At 44.5% G+C, this 18,310-nt stretch overlaps 2 protein-coding genes across 3 annotated transcripts in view; one reads left to right on the top strand and one right to left on the bottom strand.

The window, feature by feature from the left end:
• FILIP1L (filamin A interacting protein 1 like) overlaps positions 1-1,110 on the bottom strand; it is a 191,620-nt gene extending 190,510 nt beyond the window's left edge. For both annotated transcript variants that reach the window (XM_029578534.1, XM_029578535.1), the window contains exon 1: positions 797-1,110. The gene's annotated coding sequence lies outside the window, so the exon portion shown is untranslated. The remainder of the gene's footprint in view (positions 1-796) is intronic.
• The window catches only part of CMSS1 (cms1 ribosomal small subunit homolog), a 229,646-nt gene that overhangs the window by 193,309 nt on the left and 18,027 nt on the right, over positions 1-18,310 (top strand). Inside the window, 1 exon segment of the mRNA XM_029578541.1 lies at positions 17,823-17,962. Within this exon segment, the coding sequence (XP_029434401.1) occupies positions 17,823-17,962 (140 nt within the window).

Raw genomic sequence — 18,310 nt, 5'->3', positions numbered from 1 at the left:
CAGCCCTAGACGTGAAGACGTGAGGGGAAGGAGATCAAGTGGGGTCTATGACATTGCACCAGAAAGTAACTTGGGCAGGCTAGATGGGCCTTGTGCTCCTTATCCTGAATCACTGAATCATATTCTCCAAGTTTCAGTTATAAACATAAGACATGCCAGGCTGGGTCAGACCAATGGTCCATCGAACCCAGCCAGTCTGGGTCACCTGGAAATGCCCGCCATATCCCAAATAAGCAAGTCCAGTCCATGTTGCTCACTCCCCGATGTGGAGCACATTGAAGACCTCTTTGGATAACATTCACTTTATGAAGTCAGGTTACTGTTACCCCCACTGCCACCATGTATGCAGGGCCAGAGTTAAATTCTCCCCGGATCCCCTTTGGCAGTGGCCCCTCTCACTCAGGGAAGTTCTGCTGTCTTTCCCAGGTACCTCAGTGGGACTCAAAACCTTGCCAAGCGCCTGGCCATGCACCCAAGCTAAGGGGGGAAAAAAAACAGCATTTGAAATTGAGCTTCCACATCTGCTGCAGGCAGTGCAAAGAGAAAAGGACCCAAGTCACAGACCGACGGTAGCAGATGAAGGAGACCAGATCAGTGCAGGCTGCAAGCTGCTCCTCTAAGTCGCAGATGAAACTGATACAACAATATTTTTTCTTTTCTTTTGCTTTTTTTTTTTTCCCCCCCTATAGCCAACGGAAATTCGCTGAAAAGTAGTTTAACTGTACAATGCACAGAGCCTTCTGGCTGTTGATTGATTGCAAGCGATACCTGACGGGACAAAGCATGCTCGGCTTACCTGACTGTAACGGATTATCTGTCGTTCTAATGGAGCCAGTGATCTTCTAGGTTCACGCCAGGGACAAATCCAATGAAAGCTGAAATTGCATAGCTTAAAAAAAAAAAAAAAGGCAGGAAATCAGGGGTTTCTTCTTGGAGCTTATTTTAACCAAGCAAGTTCAGATCTTCTATTCTGTTCTCTGATCAAGAGAAATTTCATTTTTTATTCTGTTTTTTGGGGTTTTTTTGTTCTCTGTTTCCTTTTTTTAATTCTGCGGTCTGACAAGCAGGATAGCTGCAGCCACAGACTGGTGATGGCTGCTAAGGGAAGTCAGCAAGACCCTGGCACTGCCTTAGACCAACCTCTAAATATAACCCAACCCCCTTTTTAGTGCTGTCCTCTTCTCTGCAACTCTGAAGGCAGATGGTCTTGTCAGAAAGCTGACCTCCGAGCTTGTCAGTATTCACTGCGACATCAGCCTGGACAGGGGTACAGTGTAATGGGATAAACTGTAGTCAGCCATCTGCTTCTGCAAAAGAGCAAACATTTAGGCACACTCTAAGTAGTTTAGTATCTATCCAGTATTACTGGATAGATACTAAACTGTTTCAGAAACATAGATACATTACTGTTTCAGAAACTGAGAATATTTGGAGAATGAGGAAGTCATGCTCATCATCATCATCTTATTTACAGCGTGCTTTTCCATCACGAGCGTGCCAAGCGAGTTACAATGAGTTAAATAGTAAGCAGGTAGGATGCCCCAGAACAAAGGGTGTAAGTTATTTGAAGATAATATCATTTGTTTTTAGATACAAACTCCAGAAAGGTGATCGTATGCCCTACTGGTTAGAGGGGATAGACTATAGCAGATGAGATTCAGTGAATTTCTTAGTAGATCTGTTGGGTCAGAGTCTCTTGTGCAGGTGGAGTAGGGCTATTTTGGTTTTAGGGGAAAGTGATTGCAGAAGTTAATGGCTGGCACCAAAAGCTGTCTCAAACAGCCACAGTTGTAATCGTTTTCTGAAAGATAAGAAGTCAGGGAGTTCCAAAGAGTGGGAGCCGAGCCTGTGAAGGATATTTCCTGGGGATAGTGAGGTGCATGGTTGTTAGAGGCAGGGTCATAAGGCCGGCCTGCGACAATGCCCCTAGTGAGCTGGTGGACTCACAGCAGGTGAGGGCATTGCTGAGCTAGGACGGAATTAGCTCATTGAGGGATATTAGCTCAAGATCTTGAATTTGCAGCCAGGGTAAGCTTTTCAGGACTAGGTGGCACGATTTGAGAAAGATGCTTAGAATAAGTTATACTGATCAGATTTGGGCCTCTTTGCTTTAAAGTGTGATGAATCCTGCCAGAAAGGTGACCCCGACCTAACTTTTCCTATTCTCTGGGAAGCAGTAATCCAGTACAGAGTATAATGGTTCCTTATGCACAACCTCTGTAACCTGGGCCAGCATTGGGAAAAGTGCTCTCCATTATTGGAGTGGGATCCCTCCCCCCACCCCCCCCCCCCATCTTCCTAGATAACTGCGGTCAACAGCGCCCCTTCCAAGCTGTCACCATGCCCCGAAAATGGCAGTGCCCTGTGCGACTGCCCAGGTCTCTCACCCCTAAAGCCGGACCTGTCTGCAACTGTGACGTTTATTTTTCTTATTGTAAATCATGTGCACAGCAGATGGCCAACTTCATGTATTCCCAAATTAATGTCACCTTTTATGACTAAAGAGCATAGATTAGTCCTATATTACTGTGTGCCATTCTAATAATTCTGGGTTGTAAAAAAGTCACATGAAAGCACGTGAAACATCCGAGCCTTAGAAACAGCAGATGACAACAAAGACCTCCCTCTCATCTGCCCATCCTCTCGTCCTGCTACAATGTAGAAGACCCGATGTCCAGTAAGAATACGAATCATTTTTATAATTCTACTGGAGGCTTGCAGCACCATACAGTGGAGATACGTCATCAGGTGTGCGAAATTCCTGTCCCAAAGAGCTTACAGTCTTAAGTGGGAACCTGAGGCAAATGGGCAGAGCGTGACTTACCCAAAGTCACAAGGAGTGTCAGTGGGGGGAGACTGGGATTTGAACCCTACTTCCCCAGTCCATTGCCCTAACCAATAGGACCATTCTTCCTCCTCATTTTGTCTGACCTCCATCTTTCCCCTCACTCCCCCCATTGCAAAAGGGCTCTCTCTTTCCTCGCCCCCCCCCCCCCTCCCCATCTTTCTCTCACTCCCCACGCTGCCTCGTCTATGGAGAAATTACTTCCTGATGCTGTCAATGAGCCTCCTCCTTTTATAGCAATTACTCAGCCTGTCTCCTAGCTTTTATTGCACCTTAACGCTCATAAATGTGCAGTGGATGCAAAAATAAAAGCTTTCCTGAGCACTTTGGTGCCATCACACATGGGTGATAACTTTGAAGATAAAGGCACCCTGTGTGCTGACTTTGGCAATATTGAATTATAATCCACGGCTTATGAGCAGCGAAAGAACCTCAAATATGACAGGTTCAAGATTTTTCTATTCCTTCAGCTCCCCATCTCACGCCACCTCCCAGAAAGCTGCTAGTTTTCAGCCTTTGTAGACTTGTTGCGATCAATAAAATGCTCACTGCAGTATTGTAAAGCACAGAAGAAGGTAAGAGCCGATCGAATCTGTCAGGAAGCAGCGCATCTCTCTCAAGTTTTGCTAGCATACGTGTCTTCCACGGTGGCATGGATATGGGTTGTGCCGGAGCAATTATACAATGCATCTGAATTTAAAATCCATAGGTACCATATGGAGGCAACGTCCCCACTCCCACCCCCATTCCAACCCTCGGTCACCTTAGTATGTTGCAGAGGTACAGCGGATGAACCAGGAGCTAAGATGAGTGCCTTTAAAGTCAGATTAAGCCCCTGAATTTCCCTGAAGGGTGTTGTATAGCATGTCTGTGTTTGGACAGAATATTAGAAATGGAGCACATTTGGGTAACGCAAAGATATACATGAAAACAGTAAGCCATTGAAGCCCAACTGAAAGGGTGTGGAGGTTGTGCTCCTAGCCACTGGCCAATCAGATCACTTGTCTTCTAGAAGGCTTTCTGATTTATGTATTTATTATTATCTGTGTGTTTTAATATACCGAAGTTTGGTACATGCCTTCACTCCGGTTTACAGCTATAACAACTCATTACAATGAAAGACAAGTTAGATATAACAATGATATATATTGTTGGTTCAATTTGTGTCACAATTAGACAGAGATGCAGTGTTAAAACTACATTTCAAATATCAAAAGTCCATTTTTTATGGGCAAGCTATAAGGATTTTCCCGGACATAGCCCGCCCAACTCAACTAAGACGAAAAAGATTTATAGAAATGCGATCAGAAGTATTATCAAGGGGGGCACAATTCCAATTAAGGTATCCCTGTAGGTGTTTAATAAAGCATTTGAATAATAGATTCATTTTCACCTACCCCGAACAATTGCGAACATACTTGGACACACACCCTAAAGAAGCTGTGCAATAGGGGGAAAGAGATTTATAGTGGGAGGAAATAGTATCAAGTATTTCCTTTAGTTTTCTTTAGTTAATGCTCCTAATTTTGGTGTTTGAAACCCTCTGTTCTCATGATTTTTGTGCTTTCCTATTACCGATCAGAGTTAAGCACTATAAATGTGACATTTCATGACCTAATGGTGTACAATTTGCAGTATCAGAACAAACATTTGGTCGTAGATTTGACCAGCAAGTTTCTGAGTTTCCATCTGCAGTGTAAATACTGAAGTGCCCTGAACCGCATTCCCGCAGGATCTGACGGATTTGCCTCTTCATGCACGAAAGGGGGCATCAAGGACTCTTACTGGGGCCACACTGGCAAACTGCCGTCTCAGATCTGAAGACCACTTAGCCAGCCCCAAGATTATCAACTGGTTATCAGTCCTCGGCGTACAACCCTCATTTTCTGCCGTAAGTTGCCCCGGCCGTACAAAAGATGGTGTCACTTTTATAGGGTCCTTACATACACTCATACACTCATCTTCCCTGCACGGCTTACCTTATTCGCAGGTGCTCAGACCAATTCTCAGGCCCTGCTCCCTTGAATGTATGCAGATGTATCTTGCCCATATTCATTAGGGATATCCTGAAAACCCAAACTAACTGGGATTTTCAGGATATCCCACTGCTCTAACTGATCTGTACCGCAACACCCTTTTCTACTGATCTTTCATGCTTGGCAGGTAATCCAGGAGCTGAGATAAGAGACATTAGACGCACTTCTGTCCTACTGATATTCATCTTTTCCCGTGATAGCCCGCATTCCCCTTCTACCTTCTCCTCCCTGGATGCCTTCTCGAGCTGCTTAAAATGCCACAGACGATGCCTCGCTGTATTCTGTGAAGAAATAGCAGATTTTAGAATGGTAACCAAGCTTCTTTCAGCATTGCCTTAAGGTATTGACTTTTCACTTTATGCTCCTGTCAGTGAAACTCCCCGAGCGCGCTCGATCCAAACCTGCATACGTCTGGTAGCCCTAAAGAAATGCTAAGCAATCACAGAGGGGTGGGGACTCCAAAGCACTATGAGAACCAGTTGGCGTTTTGCTTCGGCTAGAAAATTTGAAGTGAAATTACAGCTGTGCCCCACATAACCTAGTAGAGGATAGTAATAAAAGACCAACTGGCCTATCCAATCTGGCCAGTTATTCCTGCCCACTCTGTGAAGGCTGCATCCCAGCTGCCAGCCATGGAGCATGACTGCTTGTAGGATATCAAGCTGTCCTCATCCAGGACAGTTTGTGCCTTCTTCCTCCTTTGTACTGTGCCGTCTTGGGCAGATAAAGCACGCAGGATCATCCACTTCGTTCACACCCGTCACCCCGCCCTTCTGATGTCTCACTACAGAGCTTTGTAATAATCCTAAACTGCCACCCATACCTGCATGGCCATTAGCTGAGTATCTGGCCTCCTGCATGTCCACCTGGAAATCTAGTTATTACAGTACTTGCATCCTGCCAGGCAGACCCGAGAGAAAAAGATTTTACATAGCTTGATAAACAAGAGCATTGTTTAAACTCTGTTTTCCATCTTGCACCACAGAAATATTTCCCTTTTACCAGAGACTCCCATGGCAGTTCTGAGAAGCAGGGAAGCCACAGCTGGGCACTGCCTTCAGCTACCTTGCTTGGGGGACAAATAATTATTTGTTGGGGGTAAAAACCGATATGACAGCTGAAAGGTTGTTACAGAGAGGTGGCCCTGTCACCAGGCAGCCCAGCCTGTCGTGGGAACAGCCAAGGCAGGATTTTCATCGCCTTGGAGCTAATAAGGGGCTCGCACTGACTCGCCTTTGCATGTGAATTCCAGCCGATTATCTAGAAAAGGAAACCAACAGATATTCCAACTTTGGCACGGGACAGGTGTTGATGCTGCTCTTGAACTCGACATTGCTCGCCACGCAATTCCGGTGTCTGTGGCCGGAATACCCTGAAGGTGGAAATGCTTTCGCCGCTGCAGTTCTTCCAAACGTTTATTTTGCATCTCGACACCGCCAGTACCTAAGCCCCAGGCGGTGCACAATAAAACATCCGTACTTCAATCAGAATGACACAATAAAGCAAAACAAATACGGTAAAATATAAAAAAAAGAAAAAGAAACCAGCAAACAGCTCCGAGCTTGCTCGAACGCTGGCCTGAAAAGAGAGGTTTTCAACATTGCCCTAAATGTCTTTGCACAGTGCCTCGCTCGCAGTACTTGTGGCATGGCGTTCCAAGTTTCGGTTGCATTCAGTTACATTGCCATAGAACCAGGCTTCCCAAACTTTTAGCCAATGTGACCCCATTTTATCACTTGAAAATTCGCATCACCCCCAGAGGACGACCAAAACAAATAGCAGGAGTGTGGTCCTCCCGCAAACCATCACTCCACTCTCACCTTCCCCCTCCACTCCATCCCCTCCAGCGTCCTACTCCCTCCGACCCGTTCCCTACAGCTCTTTTCATATTCCTCCAGCTGCTCCTCTCTCACCCGAAGCCCTTCTTATAGCCCCCCTCCCCCCCAACAGATCTTCTCATGCCCTCTCTCTCACCTCATCCCCACAGGGCATCATTTTTCTCTTGGGTAAGTTTCAGAGCTGGGTGAGAAGAGAGGAGCAGTGGCAATCTCCGCTGACCCGTGCACACTCAGCCCTCTCCTCATGGCCGGTCCCAGGCCTGACCAGTGATCTGCACGCAGCAGCAGCAGCAGGGGGGGGGGGGGGGGGCTGTGGGCTAGCGCAAGCTCACGGGCCCTGCAGCAGCCCTGATCCTTCCTCGTTCAGGGCTTCCTGTTACCAGAGAAGCTCGCACAGGAGTAGTGTCATAGGCCCCATGCTGCCTTCCACCACTAAGGCTGCCATTTGAGGCAATTGTGACCCCCGGCGGAAGGGTTTGCAACCCCATTTGGGGTCCCAGCTCACAGTTTGGGGAAACCCTGCCAAAGACCCCTCAGTTATCTTAAACATGTCTGTGAAGGGCGGGGGTGGGGAACACCAACTTAATTCCTTGTGTCGGGTTTTATGTTAAAGTCGGAGCTCCTTCAAATGTCCCCTTTCACACAACAAAATCTGATTTCTGCATGTTTAAATGTGTCCGGTAACCGAGCAGCTTGAATTGTGCTTGGTCTGTAACCTGAGCCTAATCTGTAGCATCGTAGACTCAACCTGGCATGACACATCACGGCGTGTTATTTAAATGTGCAAGGTCTGCCGTTTCCATCCATCCATCACCCGCAGATGGATTCTTTGTTCTATTCCTGTCCTCTTTCCCCTTCATGAATCAAGGTGATCCCAGATTGGTAAGAGGCAGAGGAAAGTAAGCAGTGTCGGGGTAAGTTTGAAATCCATAGGCCAAGCCTTCCCAGATGTTTCAGTCCCATGCAGGGCCATGCCTCTAACCTGAACACGAACTAGGTGAAGAGAAAGATTCATCCAGTCCTGGCTTTTAATCTTTCTTCTTTCTGCAACAGCCGCTTAGCATCACACGATTCTGTGAGTAAAACCATTGCACCTTCTTTAATAAAAGATTTTTATTCACATTTTACAAATTTGGCGTAAATCTTCTCCATGGTCTTTTTTGTTAAAGAGCTGCTTGTTTAATGTGGGCTCTCTCTCCAGTCTGCTTTCTCCACTGGCAGGTGTTGTTTATCTGTGCCACTCCTCTCTTACCTGTATGGCATGGGCTGCTGGAGAGCTCTGAAAGGTTTCTGTCTTTTATTACTCTTGTTAAAAAAGATTATCAGCTTTGTAGATCATTTCACATTTTCGCTGTTCTGAAGCCGGTGGCAAGATGGTGAACGTACCAAAAGCCTGCAGGATATACTGCAAGAAGTGTTAGATAAGAGCATAAGATATGCCATAGTGGGTCAGACCAAGGATCCATCAAGCCCAGTATCCTGTCTCCAATAGCAGCCAATCCAAGTCACAAGTACCTGGTAAGTACCCAGACATTAAATAGATCTCAAGCTACTAATTCCAGCATCAAGCTATTGATTAATAGCAGTTTATTGACTTCTCCTCCAGGAACTTATCCAAACCTTGTTTAAACACAGCTACACTAGCTGCCTTAACCACATCCTCTGGCAATGAATTCCAGACATTAATTGGGCATTTATGACGAATTTTAAAACGGCCATGAACACAAATACCGGCACTTGCGTTTGTGGTTGGGCCCTGCGCACCGCACACATTTTCAAAAGGGCCCAGCCACTCATGTAAATGCTGATACATGTACAAGTGCCGGCCCCTGAAAAAGGGGTGGTCTGGGGAGCATGGTCCAGGCGGGTGGCCATTAGCCACTGTCCCGGGGAAGCACGCACCGGCAGCCAGCCAGCGTGCACAGATTACTTCTGCTCCAGAGGGAGCATTAAGTAAGAAAACAAAAAAAAAGCAAGTTTAAGAGGCAGTACTCTATGGAGGTCTGAGGGTTTTATCTGAGCTCTGGAATCGGGAACTGGGTGCCACTATAGTTGAGGAGGACGACCTATCAGCGGCGTTACATACCTTTTACAAAGCTATACCATGGGCTGGCATGAGGGAGCAATATCTGCGGATCATGCATAGAATCATAATTTCTCCAAATTATTCCCTCCCCAAAATTTATTTATTTATTTATTTATTTTTAATTTTTATATACCGAAGTTCTTGTAGAGACTACAAATCACTCCGGTTTACATACAACGAAGAACTACTCATATGTCTCATATGTCCAGAAAATGTCTCATATGTCCAGAAGCATAGGCTTCATTAACCCATGGATTATGGGAATGCCCCCCAATACAAGAGTTTTGGACTATGGTGCTGCAATATCTGGCGAATATGCTGTGGAGCCTCACCCCCAAACTCGGCAGCTCTAGCTGTCCTTGGCACGGTCGATGCAGGAGTGGACTGGTCCAGCCAACACCATCTGTTGATAATTAAAGCCCTGGGGGTGGCAAGGAAATGCATATTATCTAAATGGATTCAACAAGATTCTCTGAAATGAAAACCCTCTTAAACCTGGACCATCGCACATGGCTTTTATCCCTGCCCCGGAAGAAAGGGGCATTTTCCAAAACCTGGGGCCCGTTCATTCATCATCTCCCGAGCACATGGCAGGACAAATTCCAGGATGATCCCTGTTAACTTGAAACTCCACAGGATTCACCTATACAGAGCAGCAAAATATGGACTTGTAAAGGACCTGATTATTGGCTAGTTTAAAAGTAAACAAGTTACAACATAGTGGTTACCCTACCTCTTGCGAGATATGGGTAGGGGGTAGTGGAGGGGGGAAAGAAGGCGAATTTCTGTGTAACAATCCAACATGAGTGTCATAGCTGGTTTAATGTGTTTTGGCTGTTTGGGAAAAAAAAAAGCAATAAAGACAAATATATAAAACAAGTTTAAACGAAGGGTTTAGGGGGTAGGGTGGGGAGGGAACGGGGGAAAGCCCGATTGTGTTGCCACGCCTAACTTACTAAAATTCTCCCACATATGCGTGCGTGGGTATTAAAATCCGGCGCACATGTGCCCACGCCCCACAGATATTATAACATTCGTGCACCAGCGCACATATGTTATAAAATCCGCACACCCATGTTCACGCTCCGGGAACCACATGCACCTTTTAAAATCTACCCCTTGGTGAAAAAGAATTTTCTCCAATTTCTTTTAAATATGCTACTCGCTAACTTTATGGAGTGCCCCCTAATCCTTCTGTTATCAAAAATAGTAAATAGCAGTTTCAATTTTACCCATTCAAGTACTTTCATGATCTTAAAGACCTCTATCATATCCCCCCTCGGCCTGCTCTTCTCCAAGCTGAACAGCCCTAACCTCTTCAGCCTTTCCTCATAGGGGAGTTGTTCCATCCCCTTTATCATTTTGGTTGCCCTTCTCTGTACCTTCTCCATCGCAACTATATCTTTTTTGAGATGCGGCGACCAGAATTGTACACAGTACCCTTGTAGGGCTTGTATACTTTATAAAAGTAACAATTATATATTCTTGGAACCTACACAATTAAAAGAATTTTTGGTTGCACATCGCCCCCCAAATATCCACAGCAGTATCAGAGTAAAGTAAGAATGGGTTCATAGCACTGTTCAGTTTAATCAGTCATGCTAGTTTCATGTTAAAATTTTTATTTCCTCAATAATTTGCTCGATTTTCATCTCCTTATTATCCTATATTAATGATGTCTAAAATATAGAATGAAGGATTTGTAATGTTTAGTTTCTCATTGTTATTTCTTTTTCTAGACATCAATTTTTCTGTATAAGAGTTATTATCTTGGTAAAATTTTCAAAATTGAAAATAAAGAATTAAAAAAAAAAAGAATTGTACACAGTATTCAAGGTGTGGTCTCACCATGGAGCGATATAGAGGCATTATGACATTTTCCGTTTTATTAACCATTCTCTTCCTAATAATTCCTAACATTCTGTTTGCTTTTTTGACTGCTGCAGCACACTGAGCCAACGATTTCAATGTAATATCAACTGTGACGCCCATATCTCTTTCCTGGGTGATAACTACTAAAATGTGTTGTTGAATACATCATGTAGAGCTAATTATAGTTTTACTTGATTGAAGCAAGTTCATTTGGACACATGACAATTATTGATTGACCAAGATGACCATTATTAATTGTCAAGTTGGTAGATTGTCATCTTGTTGTGGCATTGTATGTTATATTAGTATTGTATGTACCAGGCTAGGCTTATCAGATTCTTTGTTGTTTTATGATGTTGGTAGTGATAATGTTGACAAGCTGATAATGTTTTATGAATGTGTATGCTTTATTTATTATGGCTGTATTATTGGAATCTGCTTTGATTCATTGTATGGGAAATAGTGGGATTTAAGTATTTTTAAATAACTAAATATTACCTTATAATGCATGGAGTTTTAAAAAAGATCTGAAATTGCTTCATCTTACATCCATTTAAGTGATGCATAATTCTGTGAGTGGACAGTAGGTGGGGGTCACTGATGCTCTTAGTGGACAGTTGTGGGGTAGTTGGCTAGGTTCAGGGGAGGGGGGAGGGGCTGGTAGTATCGCAGCTTTGCTGTACCTACGTCCTCCTGTCCCCAGCGTCACGTGGTGCATGTACTGTAGCAACGTGAACACTTGATCTCTCTCCCCAGCTGATTCACAGAACACTCTTTTACCATAAGGGTAGGAGCAAGCTTTATAAATTATATTGTTTTCAATAATGCCAAGAGCAGCACACGTGAGCAGCATATGTAAGTCAATGCACTCATTCAATAATAATTATAATAATAATAATATTGGAATTTTAGCCCTCCTTTCCAGGGCGGTTTACAGGTACGATACAAGGAGGGATAAACACAAGTGAAGCAGGCACCCCATTAATGGATAAACATTAAAAAAAAGCACATTCTATTGTATTTCTCAAAGCTTTCCCATAGTAGAGCAGTGGCCAAGTGGTTAAAGCTATGGACTGAGAATCAGGGAATCCCAGGGTTCAAATCCCACTGACATCTTTTTGACCTTGGTAAGTCACTTAGCCCTCCATTACCTCAGGTACAAACCTAGGGCCTGATTCATCCAGGCATTTTCCCTGCAGACACAGAATGGGAGAAAAGCCTCAGTGAATCAGGCAGTTCGATAGTGAGCCCCATGGGGACAGGGAAATACCAGTGGTACCTAAATGTAACTCACCTTGCACTACCAATGGAAAGGCATGAGCTAAATAAAACCAGTTAAAGTACAAAAGAGACATTAAGTTGTTTTATTTTCATCTGAATCTGTTAGTTCTTGGATTTAGTCCTGCAAGGTTTTTTCAGCTGGATACGACTAGGAAAAATGTCTTGTGAGGAGGATGTTGATTGGATCTTGCACAGAAACACAATAGTATCTTAATCTTTCTAGGCTGAGCAAGCGTCACGTTATTTTGAAAGCTGTGCCATGGGTCCTCTTTGCTAGGTGCTGAATGTAAAGTACATTTCCATTAAGTTTGTGAGTTTAGATGCTAGGGAAGAAGATACCTGGGATCTTTCTGTTCCTCCTGGACGTGTCTGCTCGGCGCTTTATATTCCAAGGTTTAAGAAAGCTTTTGGCTCCTCATGGCTCTGCGTACTGTGTAGCCTGCACGCTGCATGTTATCCGTGCGAGTCGGCTCCTGCAGAAAGCCTGTGCTGCTGCAACTTTTTTTTTTCCCCCACATGCAGGATGTTGGCTCTGAGCTGTCAAGTGTTCTTCACCAACAGCCAGTGTGCTCCCGTTATCCTTTGGTGCAGAAGGAATTCAAAATCTCATGTAATATCTTGAAACTAGCAGTCACACATGCGTAGCAAAGGGAGGGGGGGGAATATGAGAGGGGCATTCAGATACCTCAAAAGCCTAAGCAAGGCACAAGAAACGAGCCTTCTCCAGTGTAAAGGGGGTTCTGGAACAAGCCTTGCTGTAGTTACACGATGTTAGGTTCCATATTAGGAGCTACCACCCAGGAAAAAGATCTAGGCATCATAGAAGATAATACTTTAAAATCGTCGGCTCAGTGTGCTGAAGCAGTCAAAAAAGCAAACAGAATGTTAGGAATTATTAGGAAGGGAATGGTTAATAAAACGGAAAATGTCATAATGCCTCTATATCGCTCCATGGTGAGACCACACCTGGAATACTGTGTACAATTCTGGTCGCTGCATCTCAAAAAAGATATAGTTGCGATGGAGAAGGTACAGAGAAGGGCAACCAAAATGATAAAGGGGATGGAACAGCTTCCCTAAGAGGAAAGGCTGAAGAGGTTAGGGCTGTTCAGCTTGGAGAAGAGACGGCTGAGGGGGGATATGATAGAGGTCTTTAAGATCATGAAAAGTCTTGAACGAGTAGATGTGAATCGGTTATTTACTCTTTCGAATAATAGAAAGGCTAGGGGGCATTCCATGAAGTTAGCAAGTAGCACATTTAAGACTAATCGGAGAAAATTCTTTTTCACTCAACCCACAATAAAGCTCTGGAATTTGTTGCCAGAGGATGTGATTAGTGCAGTTAGGGTAACTGGGTTCAAAAAAGGTTTGGATAAGTTCTTGGAGGAGAAGCACATTAACTGCTATTAATCAAGTTTACTTAGGGAATAGCCACTGCTATTAATTGCATCAGTAGCATGGGATCTTCTTAGTGATTGGGTGGTTGCCAGGTTCTTGTGGCCTGCATTGGCCACTGTTGGAAACAGGATGCTGGGCTTGATGGACCCTTGGTCTGACCCAGCATGGCATTTTCTTATGTTCTTAAGTGGCATGAGGCGTCGAGGGAGGGTGCTGGATGTGTGGAGCAGCGCTCGCTGGGGGCATGAGTAGCATGTAGATGTAAGAAAGCTTGGGATACTGCGGAGGATCCCCACTTGTATGGGAGTGCAAGGTGAAGCTGGAGATCCAAGTGCAGTCTGCGACCTACAACAGGAAGGGGAAACGGGCAGTCTGGCTGGGCCTTGTGCTCTTTGTCTGTCGTCGTATTCTGTGTTTGTATGTCTGTGTTTCTGTTTGGGAATGAATAAGGGTTTACTGAGTCGATGTTTTGGAGGGTACACAGATGCTGAAATGCCTCCAGTCCCTCACACCTAAGAGCATAAATAGCGCTGGTGAATAAATGAAACACAATGCTCCCTTATAAGTTATAGCGCTTTTAGTACCCTGCGCTTGGCAGGTCAGTGAAACAGAATTAGATCATTACTGCAGTGATATAGTATCTCTTGTGAATTACAAGTTTGGGCAAGAGAACAAGAAATGACAGCGAGTTTGCAGCGGATTATATTTAACCCAAAAGAACTGTAAGTGATAGCTCTGTCTATGTACAAACTAGTTGAAATCCCTATTAGGTAACTGATGGTGTCTTGGAGGTAATCATCATCTGGCCTAGATTCAATAGTTTATTTTTCTAATGAAGACGCATGCCTTATGTAGAGTTTTGTCACACTGTATCCATATATACCACCTGTGAATTTTATCAGGGCCCCTACATCACAGTAATTTTGCACATGATGGCAGATAAAGACCAAACTTAGAACGTAAGCCCCCTGGGGACAGGGAAATACCTACAGTACCTGAATGTAATCCATGCTGAAGTGCAGAAAAGCAGAATATAAAAACCTAAAATAAATAAATAAAATTGGCCCATCCAGTCCGCCCAGTTGATAATTGCCCACTTTGTGTAGAGGTGCAAATAAACCAGCTCCCCCCACTCCATGTCTCTCATCCAACCTCTCAGCCCTTTTCCTACCAGTACCCTCCTCATCTGTCCCAAGCATGCCCAAAATCTGTTAAAGTAATGGCCTCCACCATCTCAGCTAGTAGGTCTTGAGGCCCCTTTCCCTGTCTTATTACCAAGCTGAGTAATAATTGCCGTAGCCACCACGGTTAATAAGGCTTTCCTAATAAACATCTTTTCTCCCCACGTTCGTTGAAGTTTGGGTTTTAATCGTGGTCCATCCATGCAGGTCGCCACAGCTTTCTTGGAAGCCTGATGCTGTTGTACCACTGGTATTTAGGGTTGTAGCCACCACTCTGTGCAGGTTACCCTTCAGTAGGGGGGGGTCCCAAACTGGCCCTTACTAGTAGACCTCAGAATCTCAGCAGAACCTGAGTGTGAGGTCAGAGAGAGGAGGAAAGGTAGAGGTTTTGGGCACTTCCCAGTGGAAGGTGTCATTGTTTTAAGAAAAATTCTGAGCCCTCATGATTCAGGGTTCCTCAAGCCCCTCTTTCTAAGAGAAAGCTTATTCAGGTCTCTCCTCCCGACCTGGGAAGGTGACTGGTTGCCCAGGCCTTCGGGACGAGGGCAATGTTATCTTGGGATACAAGAGGGGCCGCTGAGACCTTTTGAAGGAGCAGAGGTAGTCTCAAGGAACAAAGTGCTTTTTCCAGCTGTGTAGAGTGGAGAGTCCTAGCTAGAGTCATGAGGAGGGCTGCCGAGCCTGGGGAAAATCAGACACAATTAATCAGTATTACAAGAAACAATGTTAGCTATTTGAATATTAAATACATAAACAACATGATCACATATTTAATTGGATACATTTATAAATGACAAATATATCAAACAAACAAAACTTTGCATAACTGTAATTTTGTTTCTTCTATTCTGTACTTTGCATCTTTTGTATTTTATATTATGTTATGCAAAGTGTTTTGTTTTTCTTGTTCTGTAATTTTGTTTCTTCTATTCTTTACTTTGCATCTTTTGTATTTTATATTATTAGTTGTGCAAAGTTTTTGTTTTTGTATATTTGTCATTTATAAATGTATCCAATTAAATATGTGATAATACTGTTTATGTATTTAATATTCAAATAGCTACATTCTTTTAATACTGATTAATTTTGTTTGATTATCTGAGGTTAACATTTCATGCATGTTGGAGATTGATATTTAGTGGTATTGTTAGGCTTTAGCCAAGTAATCATGGGGAAAAGCCATTCTAGAGCTGCTCCTGAGCAAAGCTTCAGAGAGGCTCAGATGACGTGGTCCACTTTTAAGTCACTGGATTCCAGAAAGCTGTGCCCAGAGTGCACAGGGAAGGTTTTTCTTGCCAGAAGTACTTAATACTAGAAGTATATAGATTTGTAGGGAAATTGATAACTGTGATTTCCTGGAACTTTAGCTTGCTGTGTTGAATGTACACTAAGCAAAAGTGTACAACAAAGCCTACAATCCAGTAAAAGGGTTCATTTTGAGCAGCACTGAAATGTCCAGTTAGCAACACAGACCCATCCCCAACCTGGCAGGCAGAAGAAAAGAGGCCCAGTGAGAATGATTGGCAGACCCCAAAACACCCCGTCACAGTGGCCATAGGAGGAAGGTACCCATCATCAGTGATCCTGTGAATCATTTCACTCCCCTGGGGTGAGGGACAGATGCTTTGCCCAATCAGGCGCAGTGGTGTGTAACCAATGGCAGGAGGTATAGACCGGGACTAGAAGTTTGTCTGTCCGTGACAATAATGGACCGGGGATCCCACGGAGTGCTTAAGAGTTGTAGGCTTAGGAGGTGAGGGTGATTCGCCAAGGATGAAAGCAAGTGGGAAAGGAAATAAAACTAGGGCAGGCTGTGGAAACCCCAGGTGATGCTGCATCAGACTCAGACTCCATCTTTAGCTGGCCACCGGATACAGGTGAATCTCATGGGGAGAGGCCCGGCTTGAGTGAAAGGTGTGTCTGTGAGAGGAAGAGAGAGACAGAGCATGAGCATGTGTATGTGAGACAGCATGTATGTAAATAGGAGAGAGAGAGAGAGAATGTGTGTGTATGTAACAGCATGTATGTGAGAGGGAGAAAGGGAGCATATATGTGTGCATGTGAGAGAGACTGCGTATGTGAGTGGGAGAGTGAGAATGTGTGTGTGAGGGGGAGAGACAGAGCATGTGTATGTGAGACAGCATGTATGTAAATAGGAGAGAGAGAGAGAATGTGTGTGTATGTAACAGCATGTATATGAGTGGGGAAAAGGGAGCATATATGTGTGCATGTAGAGAGACTGCGTATGTGAGTGGGAGAGTGAGAATGTGTGTGTGTGTGTATAACAGAGCATATGAGGGGGAAGTGCGTATAAGTGTGAGTGAATAAGAAAAAGAAAGTATGGGCATGTGAATAGCAGGAACTAGTTGCAGGTTCAGGGACAGTGGGAGCAAACATATGCAAATGAGGGGGAGTGGCAGGGGGAGGAGAACACTCCTTTCCCCCCCAACCTCAAGGATCCAGTCCTGCTCTCTGGAAAAGTTGTTCAGCCTAGCCCTGAAAGACTTGTCCTCCCCCATCCTGCTGCCTTGTGGAAAGGCCACGGGAGGATGGGAGCAGAAATGGCCTTTCTTGCAGCTCTGACTTGGGTTGCACTGATGGTCACTGCTGCGTTCAAGTGCTTTCCAGGCTGGCATCTGTAGTGGGTGCCCAAAGCTTTATACATAGCATGGGAAAAATGCCTTAGTTAGTAAATCAGGCCCATAGCATGCAAAAAAATACAGGAATTTATTGTAAACAGTTTTGCAGATAGGGGTCTGAAATATTGACGATTGTCAGTGCCATCTCTAACACATGTTCTAGATAGCAGATGAAGATTATAAAGCAGAGGTGCTCCTCCAGGACTAAGGAAAACCTTGTGTGCAGCAGGTAACTAGCACAAGTTCGCTAATCAGATTACATTTGGCATTGTTGTTGATCTGCTTGCCACTAACGAGGCGGGTGTTCGCTTATCAGATATTTAAGTCACAGTCTCTGGCCCTGTAAAAGATCATGGTTGGGTGGTGTGGGTGAACCAGTTTTCGACCCTGGTTTGACATATTGGGCAGAACTCGAGGGTTACAGCTGGCTCACCCCTCCAGGGCGCCCTCTGTATCCGATACCACCATATATCTGATGATATTTAACTATAATTTGCCTTGTCAAGCGTGAGGAGTCTGATGGCCCACCTGTCACTTGATAACACAGGGTGACTGTTTCTCCAGGCAGTTTATATTGTCTGGTATGCAGACAGGCTTAAAAAATAACGACAACAAAACTAAAACGCAGACTCGTTTTGTTCCTCAGAGTCTTCTGAAAATGAAGAAACGGTCAAAGAAAGCAGTGCAAGAAAAAGGAAGCAGCGGGATATGAGTGCCAAGCCCAGGAAACGGAAGAATGACGGACAATCGGACAGGAGGCCCGGCAGTGCTGAGAAGAAGAGACAGGTAATCGGATACATTCAGCAGACGGTTAAGGGTGTGTGTCACAAAAAGGAAGCCAATGCACAAATCCCCAGTACCTAGCCGGCTCTGACAACCCCACATGGAGCCTTCTGTTGCAAAAAGCCTCTGCCCAGAAGATCTCTGCAGCGCGCGTTTATCTGCGTAAGAGGACCTCACATAGGTGATGAAAGTCCCATCCAGGATGCAAATGCTGAAAGAATTATTTACAAATTCAAGGTCACATTTCATGTAAATTGGAAGCGCTCGACTTTTCTCCTCCTCTCTCCCTACCCCCATCTCTTTCTGCCTTATTTTATGTTTTGGTTTGGCCCATGTCCATTGTTAAGTTTA

The sequence above is a fragment of the Rhinatrema bivittatum genome, chromosome 15 (assembly GCF_901001135.1).
Source record: "Rhinatrema bivittatum chromosome 15, aRhiBiv1.1, whole genome shotgun sequence".
In the NCBI taxonomy this organism is placed as follows: Eukaryota; Metazoa; Chordata; class Amphibia; order Gymnophiona; family Rhinatrematidae; genus Rhinatrema; species Rhinatrema bivittatum.
The sequence above is the reverse complement of the archived record's forward strand: the minus strand, read 5'-3'. Positions and strand labels throughout refer to the sequence as shown.